The sequence below is a fragment of the Panthera onca genome, chromosome B2 (genome assembly GCF_046562875.1).
Source record: "Panthera onca isolate mPanOnc1 chromosome B2, mPanOnc1 haplotype 2, whole genome shotgun sequence".
In the NCBI taxonomy this organism is placed as follows: domain Eukaryota; kingdom Metazoa; phylum Chordata; class Mammalia; order Carnivora; family Felidae; genus Panthera; species Panthera onca.
This window is the reverse complement of record NC_138343.1, coordinates 106,654,712-106,669,037: the sequence shown is the minus strand read 5'-3', so window position 1 is coordinate 106,669,037 and position 14,326 is coordinate 106,654,712. Positions and strand designations below refer to the sequence as shown.

Here is a 14,326-nt window from a genome sequence, read left to right as displayed (position 1 = left end):
CTTCTTACTTAACACGTCTCCGGAGGCAAGGGAAACAAAAGCAAAAATGAACTACTGGGACCTCATCAAAATAAAAAGCTTCTGCACAGAGAAGGAAACAATCAGCAGAACTAAAAAGGCAACCGACAGAATGGGAGAAGATATTTGCAAATGACATATCAGATAAAGGGTTAATATTCAAAATCTATAAAGAACCGATCAAACTCAACACACTCAAAATACAAATAATCCAGTGAAGAAATGGGCAAAAGACATGAATAGACACTTTTCCAAAGACATCCAAATGGCTGACTGACACATGAAAAAATGCTCAACATCACTCATCATCAAGGAAATACAAATTAAAACCACAATGAAATACCATTTCACACCAGTCAGAATGGCTAAAGTAAACAACTCAGGCAACAACAGATGTTGGCGAGGATGCAGAGAAAGAGGATCTCTTTTGCACTGCTGGTGGAATGCAAACTGGTGTAGCCATTCTGAAAAACAGTATGGAGGTTCCTCAAAAAATTAAAAATAGAACTACCCTATGACCCAGCAATTGCACTACTAGGTATTTATCCAAGGGATACAGGTGTACTGTTTCAAAGGGGCACATGCACCCTAATGTTTATAGCAGCACTATCGACAATAGTCAAAGTATGGAAAGAGCCCAAATGTCCATCGACAGATGAATGGATAAAGAAGATGTGGGGTATATGTATATGTATATGTATATGTATATGTATATGTATATGTATATGTATATATACACAATGGAGTATTACTTGGCAATCAAAAAGAATGAAATCTTGCCATTTGCAACTATGTGGATGGAACTAGAGGGTATTATGCTAAGTGAAATTGGGCAGAGAAAGACAAATATCACATGACTTTACTCATATGTGAAATTTAAGATACAAAACAGATGAACATAAGGGAAGGGAAGCAAAAATAATATAAAAACAGTAAAGGGGACAAAACATAAGAGACTCTTTTTAAAAAAATTTTTTTTAACATTTCTTTATTTTTGAGGCAGAGAGAGAGAGAGCATGAACAGGGGAGGGTCAGAGAAAGAGGGAGACATAGAATCTGAAACAGGCTCCAGGCTCTGAACTGTCAGCACAGAGCCCGACGCGGGGCTCGAACCCATGGACCACAAGATCATGACCTGAGCCGAAGTCGGACGCTTAACCAACTGAGCCACCCAGGCGCCCCTAGAGTGAGAGACTCTTAAATACAGAGAACAAACTGAGGGTTCCTGGAGTGATTGTGGGTGGGGTAGATGGGCTAAATGGGTAAGGGGCTTTAGGGAGGACACTTGTTGGGATGAGCACTGGGTATTATACATAGGTGGTGTATCACTGGAATCTACTCCTAAAATCATTATAGCAGTATATGCTAACTAGGATGTAAATTAAAACAAAACAAAACACAGTCCACTGGAAAAAAAAATAAAAATACTGAGTTTTTCATTTCATGAACATGGAATATCTCTTCATTTGATTAGGTTGTATTTGACTTCCTTTATCAATGTTTTGTAGTTTCTGCTTACAGATCTTGCACATTTTTATGTTTTATTTATTTATTTTTAGTAATCTCTACACCCAAAGTGGGGCTTGAACTTGTACATTTTTGAAGGTTTATACCCAGGTATTTCATATTTTCAGGTACTATTATAAATTGTATTATTTTTTAATTTCAACTTTAAATGTTTTCTAATATATATAGAAATGTGACCGATATTTGTATATTGACTTGTATTCTGCAACCTTGCTACCCTCACTTATTAGTTTTAGTAGATTTTTTGGTAAAGTATTTGGAATTTTAAACATAATTATGTTGTCTGAAATGTAAATAATTTTATTTTTTCCTTTTTGTTCTGATGGTTTTGACTTCTTTTCCTTTATTTTATCGGCTAGAACCCCATGATGATTTTGAATACGAGTGATGAGAACATATCTCCTTGCCTTGTTCTAATTTGGGGGATGAGGGTGAGGGTGGGAGTAAACATTCAGTCTTTTATTGTTAAATATGTTAGTTGTATAATTTTTGTAAATAAGACTGAAGAAGTTCTCTCTATTCCTAGTTTTCTGAGAGTTTTTTTTATCATAAATAGTTGTTGAGTTTTATCAAGTGTTTTTTTTCTGTATGTAGTGAAGTGGTCATTTGCTTTTTGTTCCATTTATTTATATGGTAAATTATATTGGTTAATTTTCATTAAAAAATTAGCCTTGCATTCCCAAGATGAACCTTACTTGGTTATAATCTATCATTATTTTATGTATTGTTTGATTTGCTTGTACTGTTGGAAGATTTTTGCGTCTATGTGAGAGATACTGGTCTGTAGTTTTCTTTTAATATGTCTTTAGTTTTGGTATCTTGATAATGCTGATTGCAGTAAATGAGTTGGGAAATGTTCCTTGTTTTTCTGTATTTTTAAAATTTTGTGTAGAATTTGTATTAGCTCTTTCATAAATGTTTGGTAGAATTCACCATGAGGTCATCTCAGTCTATAGATTTTTGTGTTGCAAGATTTTGATCTAAATGGTCAATTTTAAAATCGATATAGGGGTATGCAAGCTATCTGTTCCTTTTTAGATAAACTTTGGCAGTTTATATATTTCAAAGAATTTGACCATTTCATCTAAGTCATCAAACCTAGGATATAGAGTTGTTCATTGTATTTCCTTATTATCAGTTCAGTGTCTGTAGGGTTTATAGTAATCTCCCCCTATCATTCCTGATATTTGTAACTTGTCCCTCGTCTTTTTATTTCTTGGTCATTCTAGCCAGAGGCTTACCGATTTTTATCAACAGTAGTTGTTATAAATACTCGTTATGTGTCCTATACCTTTTAAAGAGCTTTATTATATTCTATTTGAATATCTAAGACTCCATAAGATACATTCCATTGTTACTCCCTTTTATAAACAAATAAACAGAAGCTTGGACATCTTAGGAAACTTGCCTATAGTATGACAGCCAGAATGACGGATCCAGGATTCAGATCCAAGTTGGTGTACTACAAAGCCTTTGTTTTGACCACTGTGCTTTACTGACTGGTACAAAGGACAAATCAAAACCAGAGAAGATATATAACGGAGTCTTTGCCCTCACACCGTTACTGGGAGCAAACTCTTCATTTTTATCATTGGACCGTAGTATCTACTGTTTTCTGTCTTTGGACCCCTCTCTGTAAACAGCATATAATACAGAACATCTTGTGATAAGATGTCATAAGGTCTCCAGAGCTCTGTTTGCTCCTTCTAAAAGTTTAGATCACTCAGTGAGGGTACCCACCAAGGAGAGACAGAAAATTTGGGGACTTCTGGTTGCTACAAAATATTTAATAACATATCTTACAGTTTCAGAACATAGGATCTTCTGAGGCCTTCCAGTGTCTGGATATCTGAAATAGTTGTCCTGATGCCATCCATTTTTTTTAAATTGAAGTAAACTTGACATACCATATTGTATTTGTCTCAAATGTACAACATAGTGACTTGACATTTATATACATCATGAAATGTTCACCATGAGTCTAGTTACCATCTGTCACCATACAAAGTTATCACACTATTATTGACTATATTCCTTATGCTGTACTTTACATGCTGTGACTTACAAATAATTTCACACTTCTTAATTCCCTTCATTTGCTTTGCCCATCCTACCACCTGCCTCCCCTTGGGAACTACCAGCTCTCTGTCTGATGCCATCCTTTCTATACAGAATAGAAATAAAAGTGTTGACTCTATGCCCTTCCCTTTAAAATATAGGTACTTCGCCCTCATAGATATAAGATATGCTTTTGAAAATAAAAGCTGACATAGCTTGCTTGTTTCCTTAGGTCTGACGGTAACTGCTGTGAAAGACTCAGGAGAATGGAATTTGGAGGCTGGAGCATTAGTACTTGCAGATGCAGGCCTTTGCTGTATCGATGAGTTTAACAGTCTCAAAGAGCATGATAGAACCAGTATCCATGAGGCAATGGAGCAACAAACCATAAGTGTTGCTAAGGCTGGGTAAGAGTTTCTTTTCTTTAAAATCTATAGGAATAATGACATTAGTTAATATGTGATTATGAAAAAATATGAACCTTATTGAACTACAAGGTATGTTTGGTCTTATCAGGTATTATCAGTTAACATTCATCAAGACACACATTAGCATCCCCTTGGAAGTGTATGAGGAAGTAAAAATGAGGTTTTGGGACAAAGAAATGAAAAACTAAAGTATATGCATATTCAATAATGTGTATCTACTGTGGGCATATTACTATGTTAGGAAATTTAAAAGATTCAAAAAGAAAAATAGCATAATTTCTCTTTTCAATGGCATTCTCCTTATCTGTCCTAATAGAAGGTGATCACAGCAGGTGGAAAACTGAATAATAAAATATATTAACATAAAATGATGTGCCTGTTTGTGACTCCAAAAGGTTTAGGGGTTGAGGTATGTGAGTCACTGGTGGCATATGACCACTGAGGAGGAAAAGTAGGCAGGTCAGATAGAAATCCATTCATTCAGGCCCTGAGGTGATTATGAGAAACTTCTCTGGCTACAAAGGCTGACCACCAAGTAGGCTGCTGGGTCATCCAAAAAAGGACAGAGCTAGAACTATCTCAGCCCTAATGCTACTGTTATAGATGTGAGGCCAGCTGATCAGGCAGATAGGACTGCCAGCAGAGTCTTCAAACAGCAGTGGGTATAAAGACAGATGCTGGTGTGTATAGATTCTCTGAGATCTAATTTTATGCACTTGCAAAAAAAAAGAAAGGGAGGAGATGAGAGGATATAGCCCATAGGAAAAAGACACAAGAAAAAGCTAGGTGGAACCATTACCAGGTCTATTCATTTCACTTGATGTACATTCACTCTGTATATATTCATTAAGAGCCTGCTATGTGCCAGGCACTGAACTAGACACTGAGAAGTACAAAGATGAATACAGCACTATTCTTCAGGTGTTTGCTATTTTGTTGGGGAAGATAAACAAAAGAGCACGAAAGTGATAAGTTCATAATAAAAGTGATATGAGATCATACTTAAAATAATTATTGCTTCTAAACTCTTTATCAGGGGGAAATTAGAGATATAGTTTCCTAAATATCTTCAAGGCTACTTTCTCTTCTCATTATGTCTCCATTTAGTTAGCACCTTTGCTGGTTGGCAGGATTTGTAGTTTATTTTGATATGCCTTTTCCAGAGAAAATCTGGGACATTTTGAAGTATTCCTTAAAAATTTACCCTTACATCAGGGAAAATTTGAACAAATGCTTTAAATCTATTTTTAGAAAGGGAGAAGATTAGCAGTGCTATATGATAGGCTACAGAATAAACTTTTTAAAATGAAAATATTTGCTTAATCACTCCTAGTACCTTACTCTCTGCTAGATGTGAATTAGTATGAATCTTTTTGCTATCCATAAATGTGTCATAAGTTCCAAAAGAAATGTTCTATAGCTGAACAGTTCAGTTATGGCAACCATAGGTTGGACGATCTTGTCATTACTATACTTTATGCACTGAAACAGGGCTTTTTACACTGTGATGAGGGACCAGTTTTGTCTTTTTCAATTCATCACAAAGCAATACTTTTTTAAAGTTTATTGAGAGAGAGAAAGAGCGCACACGTGTGCATGAGCAGGGAAGGGGCAGAGAGAGAGAGAGAGAAAGAGAGAGAGAATCCCAAGCAGTCTCTGAGCTGTCAGTGCAGAGCTTGAACTCACAAACCATGAGATCATGACCTGAGCTGAAACCAAGAGTCAGAATCTTAACTGACTGAGCCACCCGGGTGTCCCACAAAGCAATATTTTTATAAAATACAATAACTTAAAAATTTTTTTTTAATGTTTATTCATTTTTGAGAGACAGAGTGTGAGTGGGGGAGGGGCAGAGAGAGGGAGACACAGAATCGGAAGCAGGCTCCAGGCTCTGAGCTGTCATCACAGAGCCCAACGTGGGGCTCAAACTCACCAACCATGAGATCATAACCTGAGCTGAAGTCAGATGCTCAACCGACTGAGCCACCCAGGTACCCCTATAAAAATTATCTTAGGGGCGCCTGGGTGGCGCAGTCGGTTAAGCGTCCGACTTCAGCCAGGTCACGATCTCGCGGTCCGTGAGTTCGAGCCCCACATCAGGCTCTGGGCTGATGGCTCGGAGCCTGGAGCCTGCTTCCGATTCTGTGTCTCCCTCTCTCTCTGCCCCTCCCCCGTTCATGCTCTGTCTCTCTCTGTCCCAAAAATAAATTAAAAAAAAAAAATATCTTAAAAAATGAAATAAAAAAGCAAAGACATACAGAACATAAGGCTAAGTTCTTCTCCCCCTTCCAGAATGTGGAAAGGTGTAAGAGCATGTCACTCCCATCCTAACAAGAAAAATCCAGATAGCCCACAAAAATGATAACTTTCCTTGAACATATCAGAGAGCTGAATTTACAAGGAAATCAAGGGAATTAATTCTAAAGTGTGACAGGCCCATCTGAGGAGAGATGATGTTCACTTTTGACAGAGCGTGAGAGGAAGAGGTGGCTGCCATAGAAGAAAATAAGGAAAAATGACTAAAGTTTTTAAAATTCCTTGATCTCCAAGAATGAGCTAGCATGTCAGTGTAGAATAACTCACATCCAAACACAAAGGGAGTTCTCTCCTGCAAGCCCTTCTCCACAAGTCTCCAACCCAGGGCCTCTTAGGGGAGGGATAGAGCAGGAAAACAGATCAAAACAAAACAAAACAAAACAAAAAACACTGTACTTCAGGAAGAGGTTAGAGCACCTTCCTTCCCTCCCACAGGAGCCAGGCAAAATGGTGCTGCTTCTGGGGAAAGGGTAGAAGCAAAAGCCTTTTTCTTCTGATGGAAGGGCAGGAAACACTCAGGTCCAGGATCCTGAACCAAGGCAAAGCATCCATTTCCTTGGGAAATGGGACAGAACAATTCCTCCTGCCCAAGGACCAGCACAGATACATGTCAGGGTTCTGCTGCCACCAGGCTGGAGGGACAGAGAGGCTTACAGCTTTCCAGCCCATCCCATCAAAAAGCGGGTTCACAGGGGCGCCTGGGTGGCTCAGTCGGTTAAGCGTCCGACTTCAGCTCAGGTCACGATCTCACGGTCCGTGAGTTCGAGCCCCATGTCGGGCTCTGGGCTGATGGCTCAGAGCCTGGAGCCTGCTTCCGATTCTGTGTCTCCCTCTCTCTCTGCCCCTCCCCCGTTCATGCTCTGTCTCTTTCTGTCTCAAAAATAAATAAACGTTAAAAAAAAAATTAAAAAAAAAAAGCGGGTTCACAAACCCTGCTTCAGACCAGGAGACCCAAGAACCAACCTGGCTCCCAAATAAGCCTAACACCTGGTAATTAGCAGTCTGCCACTGGGGAAGGTGCAGGAGTATGGAAAGAGACACCCCCTGTGGTGTGGGTGTGCAGTGACTGCTGAAAGCTGAAGGTAGAGTAAACACACTGAGAATGATCTTCCAGCATTACACTACAACCCCCATCTAGATGCACAAAATTGTGGCGACTCAACAGTGACCAAATTTGAAATCTCTGGTGCATTGAAGGTAAAGATAACAACAAGGCCACTACCCAGATCAACTGTCATGGCCTTACAGACACTGAAGGCCATCTCTACACATGAAATGGTATAATATTATTTGAAGATGTAAACTCTAGAACAGCCCCTAGAAAATAAAAGAGTGCATAACTAATAAACCAGGTGTAGAGATAAAATGGAATTATAAGAAATAATACAAAACGAGGCAGGAAGAGAAGAAAAAGGAAACAGAATAGTAGATGGGACAAACAGAATGCAGTTAGCAAGATGGTAGATCCAAATTCAACCATATCAATAATTACATTAATAGCTATGTAAACAATTAAAAGGCAGTGATTGTCACATTTGATAGAAAAGTAAGACTCAACTAAATGCTCTCTTCAAGAAACTGACTGACTGATTGATTTATATTGTCAGGTTAGCTAACTTACAGTATAGTCTTGGCTTCAGGAGTAGATTCCTGTGATTCATTACTAATACAACACCCAGTGCTGTCTTTTTTCCATGGATATTCTTTCCTACTTTGTCTAAGATTAGTTGGCCATATATTTGTGGGTCCATTTCTTGGTTCTGTATTCTGTTCCATTGGTCTGTGTGTCTTTTTTTGTGCCAGTACCATACAGTCTTGTTGATTACAGCTTTATAAAGCCAAGGACTGTGATGCCTCCAGCTTTGGTTTTCTTTTTCAACATTACTTTGGCTATTTGGGGCCTTTTGTGGTTCCATACAAGTTTTAAGATTGTTTGCTCTAGCTCTGTGAAGAATGCTAGTGCTATTTTGAATGAGATTGTATTGAATGCATAGATTGCTTTGGGCAGTACCAACATTTTAACAATATTTGTTCTTCCAATCCATGCGCATGGAATGTTTTTCCATTTCTTTGTGTTTTCTTCAGTTTCTTTCATAAACTTTCATAGTTTTCAGCGTATAGATCTTTTACCTCTTTGGTTAGATTTATTCCTAGGTATTTTATGGTTCTTGGTGCAATTGTAAATGGGATTGATTCCATGATACCTCTTTTGTTGCTTCATTATTGGTGTATAGAAATGCAGCCAGTTTCTGTACATTGATTTCATATCCTGTGACTTTGCTGAATTCATGTATCAGCTCTAGCAGCTTTTTGGTGGAGTCTTTCAGGGTTCCCGTGTAGAGTATCATGTCACCTGTGAAGAGTGAAAATTTGACTTCCCTGCCTGCTTGGAATGCCTCTTATTGCATTTTGTTGTCTGATTGCTGATGCTAGGACTTCCAACACTATGTTAAACAACAGTGGTGAGAGTAGACATCCCTGTCATGTTCCTGATCTCAGGGGGGAAGCTCTTGGTTTTCCCCATTGAGGATGATGTTAGCTGTGGGCCTTTCATATATGGCATTTATGACATCAAGATATGTTCCTTCTATCCCAACTTTCTTGAGGTTTTTATTAAGAAAGGATGCTATGTTTTGTCAACTGCTTTTTCTGCATCTATTGTCAGGATCGTATGGTTCGTATTCTTTCTTCTACTAATGTGATGTGTCACGTTTATTGATTTATAAACATTGAACCAGCCCTGTAGCCCAAGAATGAATCCCACTTGATCTTGGTGAATAATTCTTTTAATATACTGTTGGATTTGATTTGCTAGTATCTTATTGAGAATTTTTGCATCCATGTTCATCAGGGCTATTGGCCTATAATTCTCCTTTTTAGTGTGGGGTCTTTTTCTGGTTTGGAAATCAAGGTAACGCTGGCTTCATAGAATGAGTCTGGAAGCTTTTCTTCCATTTTTATTTTTTGGAACAGCTTGAGAAGAATAGGTATTAACTCTGCTTTAAATGTCTGGTAGAAAGTCCCTGGGAAGCCATCTGGCCCAGGACTCTTATTTGTTGGCAGATTTTTGATAACTGATTCAATTTCTTTTCTGGTTATGGGTGTGTTCAAGTTTTCTATTTCTTCCCATTTGAGTATTGGTAGTGTGTGAGAGTCAGGAATTTGTCCATTTCTTCCAGATTGTCCAGTTTGTTGTAATATAATTTTTCATAGTATTCTCTGATAATTGTATTTCTCTAGTGTTGGTTGTGATCTCTTTTATTCATGATTATATTTATTTGGGTCCTTTCTCTTTTCTTTTTTAGAAGTCTGGCTAGTGGTTTATCAATTTTGTTTATTCTTGCAGAAAACCAGCTCTTAGATTCATTGATGTGCTCTACTGTTTGTTTTGTTTTTGTTTTTGTTTTTGTTTTGGATTCTACATTGTTTATTTCTGTTCTAATCTTTATTATTTGTCTTCTTCTGCTGGCTTTGGGCTTTCTTTGCTGCTGCCTTTCTTGTTTCTTTAGGTGTGAGGTTAGGTTATGTATTTGGGACCTTTCTTGCTTCTTGAGATAGGCCTGAATTGCAACGTATTTTCCTCTTAGGACCACCTTTGCTGAATCCTAAAGGGTTTAGACTGTTGTGTTTTCATTTTCATTTGCTTCCATATATTTTTTAATTTCTTCTTTAATTTCATGGTTGACCCATTCATTCTTTAGTAGGATGTTCTTTAACTTCCATGAATTTGGGGGCTTTCCAAATTTTTCTTGTGGTTGATTTCAAGTTTCATAGCGGTGTGATCTGAAAATATGTATGGTATGATCTCAATCCTTTTATATTTGTTGAGGGCTGTTTTGTGACCCAGTATGTAATCTATTTTGGAGAATGTTCCATTTGTACTCGAGAAGAATGTGTATTCTGCTGCTTTTGGATGAAAAGTTCTGAATATATCTGTTAAGTCCATCTGGTCCAATGTGTCATTCAGAGCCGTTGTTTCCTTATTGATTTTCTGCCTAGATTATCTGTCCATTGCTCTAAGTGGAGTATTAAAGTCACCTGCAATCACAGTATTGTTATCTATACATTTATTTATGTTTGTGATTAATTGATTTATATATTTGGCTTCTTCCACATTGGGGGCATAAACATTTACAATTGTTAGCTCTTCTTGATGGATAAACCCTTTAATTATAATATAATGCCCTTTTTTATTTCCTGTTAACAGTCTTTGTTTTAAAATCAAGTTTGTCTGATATAGGTATGGCTACTCCAGCTTTCTTTTGCCATCCAGTAGCATGATAGATGGTTCTCTGTCCACTCACTTTCAATCTACAGGTGTCCTCAGGTCTAAAATTAGTCTCTTATAGGCAGCATAGAGATGGATCTTGGTTTTTTTAATCCATTCTGATACCCTATGTCTTTTGATTGGGGCATTTAGTCCATTTTCATTCAGAGTGACTATTGAAAGACATGGATTTAGTTTCATTGTGTTATCTGTAGGTTTTGTGCTTGTGGTGATGTCTCTGGCCCTTTGTAGTCTTAGCAGCATTCCACTCACAGATTCCCCCTTAGGATCTCCTGCGGGCTGGTTTAGTGGTCGTGAACTCCTTCAGTTTTTATTTGTCTGAGAAGCCTTTATCTCTCCTATTCTGAATGACAACCTTGCTGGATAAAGGATGCTTGGCTGCATATATTTCCTATTCAGCATATTGACTATTTTCTGCCACTCCCTTCTGGCCTGCTAAGTTTCAGTGGACAGTTCTGCTACTACCCTTATGTGTCTACCCTTGTAGGTTAAGGACCGTTTGTCCCTTGCTGCTTTCAGAATTCTCTCTTTCTCTTTGTAACTTGCCAGTTTCACTATGATATGTCATGGTGTTGACCTGCTTTTGTGGATTTGGAAGGGAGTTCTCTGTGCCTCTTGGACTTGGATGCCTGTTTCCTTCCCCAGATTAGGGAAGTTCTCAGCTATAATTTGTTCAAATAAACCTTCTCCCCCTTTCTCTCTCTTCTTCTTCTTCTGGAATTCCTATGATACGAATATCATTTCATTTCATTGAATCACTTAGGTCTCTAATTCTCCCCTCATGGTCTAGTAATTTCCTTTCTCTTCCTTTTTCAGGAAGGAAAAGGAAGTTTATCTTTTTCTATAAGTTTATCTTCTGTTTCACCTGTTCTCTCCACTGCTTCTCCCATCCTCCTTGTCAGTGCCTCTGGTTTATTTTGCATCTCTTTTATAACATTTCTTAATTCATTGTGACTATTTTTTAGGTCTTTGATCTCTGCAGCAGTAGATTCTCTGCTGTCTTTTGTGCTTTTTTCAAGCCTGGCTATTAGTCTTATGACTGTTATTCTAAATTCTTATTCAGACATATTGTTTATATCTGTTTTGAGCAATTCGTTAACATTTCTTCTTGGAATTTATTTTGAGGAGAATTCTACCGTTTTGTCATTTTGGCTAGGTTTCTGTCTTGTTTTAATAGCTTGTTGTGTGTCCTGCACCTGTGAGAACTACTATATTAAAAAGGGGTCATAGACTCTCCAGGGCCTGGCACTTCAGCAAGTGTTTTTAAAAAAATTTTTTTTAACGTTTATTTATTTTTGAGACACAGAGAGAGAGACAGAGCATGAACGGGGGAGGAGCAGAGAGAGAGGGAGACACAGAATCGGAAGCAGGCTCCAGGCTCTGAGCCATCAGCCCAGAGCCCGACACAGGGCTCCAACTCATGGACCATGAGATCGCAAGATCGTGACCTGAGCTGAAGTCGGATGCTCAACCAACTGAGCCACCCAGGCGCCCCCAGCAAGTGTTTTTAGAGTGTGTTTCTTGCACTCTTTTGTTGCGTATTTTACTGCTTTATCCCACTGGTCAGTCTTCTACAAAGCTTCTCCTTACTTGTAGTGGTGGATTGTTTAGACCTTCCACCAGGTGTGCTTTGATTTGTTCATTGAAGTAACCCTGGAAGAAAGGAAAGGGCAGGGGACATGATCCCACACAAAGAGAAGAATGAAAGGGGCAACAAAAAAGACCAAGCAGAGAATCAAAGAAACTATAAGGCTTAATCCAGAGAGAGAGGGAATGGAAAATAAGAAGAAGGAAATATAGAAAAGGGGTAAAAGAATAAAGTAAAAATGCCCAATTAAACAGACAAAGCAGAGAAAGAAAGAAAAAAAAATATTTATGTATTTAATAAGAATTGACTAAAAATCAAATCAGAAACTATGGGCCTGATCCCAAAGGGAAAAAAAGAAGAGGGTAGAAAGAAAAAGAGAAAAGAGAAGAGAAGGAAAAGAGGGCAAAAGAGAGAGAGAGAGAGAGAGAGAGAGAGAGAGAGAGAAAGAACAGACTAACATACAAAACCACAGGACAGTTGTCTGTTGGTGCCTGGGACTGGTAGCTGTGCTGGTTGGGAGGAGAGGCTGTCTGTTCCCTCAGTGTCAGTCCCGCTCCAGTAGATAAGCAAGTGCCAGGCACAGAGGGGTGGGGTTTGGGGTAGGCTGGTACTGCCCCCACTGGGGGCCACTGTGCTGTTCCCTAAAGCCCCACAGTGTTGGTGATGGGGAGAAAAATGGTGACACCGCAGTCTCCCTCCCTAGACCAGGTGTCTCAAACCACACTGTTCCTCACAGAGTGGCATGGGCAGTCAGCTTGCCCTGCTCCACAGTTTCCTGTGCCTCCTAGGCACTTGGCTGGGATTCAAGACCCGATGTCTTAAAGGATCCCGCACCGTGGGGACCAAGTTCTGGGATGGTGCCACTCCACCCTGCTGATATGGCTGGTGCCTGCAGGGTCTTTTGTCCTTGCAGGGCAGGGTGGGGGGGTGCAGTATACTCTCTTTCCACAGTACTCAACGGAGGGGACTGTTCTCTTCCGGTGTGCCTCTGATATGCTGTTTTATCTCCCCCAATTTGCATACACACACCTCTGTCCCACCAGGCTGTCTCTCTCCACCTATGGAGATTTTTCTGTCATTCTGCAGATAGATTTCTTAGGTGTTCCAAGTGTTCTGACCTCAATACAACTGTGTTTGAGGGAAATCCTGGTCCCCCTGCATGTCTGCCATCTTAACTCCAGAAACTGACTTTAAATTCAAACATATAAGTAAGTGAAAAGGATAGGAACAAAATATTCCATGGAAACACCAAACCTTGACCAAGACGTTATAGGAAAATAAAATTACAGAACGATATCCCCCACGAACATAAGACATGAAAATTCTTTTTTTTTTTTTTAAGTAGGCTCTGTGCCCAATGTAGGACTTGAACTCATAACCCTAAGACCAAGAGTCGCATGTTCTACCAACTGAGCCAGCCAGACATGAAAATTCTTAGCAATACTTTAGTAAATTAAATCCAGCAGTATATTAAAAAGATTATACATTATAACCAATTGGAGATCATCCAGGAGTGCAAAGTTATTATAACATTTGAAAATCAATTAATGTAATTCACAGTATTAAGGAATAAATGAGAAAACATCTCAATAGATGCATAAAACATATTGGACAAAATAATGATAAAAATTGTCAGCAAACAGGAAGAGAAGTCCATCTGCCTATTTATACGTTATCTATGAAAAACCTACAAGAAACATTTCATGCTTAATGATGAAAGACTGAATGTCTTCCATTTAAGCATGGGAGCAAGTCAAGGATGTCCAGTCTACTTCTAATCAGTATTGTAGTGGAAGTCTTAGTCAATTTAGTAATACAAGAAAAAGAAATGAAAGACATTCAGTTTAGAAAGGAAGAAGTTATAACTCTCTATATAAATGTGTGTTTACATAGAGGATCTTAAAGAATCAATGAAAATGGTGTTAGAACTAATAAGTTTTAAAAGGTTATAGGATGCAAGGTTGGCGTATAAAAACTAATTGTATTTCTGTATGCTACCAATGAGCAATTAAAAACTAGAATAAAACATACTACTTATAATAGTATCCACAAATATGAAATGTTTAAGGATAAATCTAGCAAAATATATTCCATATTTTTACA

The 14,326-nt window shown here is 38.4% G+C and overlaps 1 protein-coding gene across 6 annotated transcripts in view; it reads left to right on the top strand.

Moving 5' to 3' along the window:
- The window catches only part of MCM9 (minichromosome maintenance 9 homologous recombination repair factor), a 111,762-nt gene that overhangs the window by 62,280 nt on the left and 35,156 nt on the right, over nt 1-14,326 (top strand). For all 6 annotated transcript variants that reach the window (XR_009605238.2, XM_060616515.3, XM_060616514.3 and 3 more), the window contains one exon: nt 3,836-4,010. Coding sequence is in view for 5 of the 6 variants with exons in the window: in XM_060616515.3 (XP_060472498.1) it covers nt 3,836-4,010 (175 nt within the window). In the remaining variant the exon portion in view is untranslated. The remainder of the gene's footprint in view (nt 1-3,835; nt 4,011-14,326) is intronic.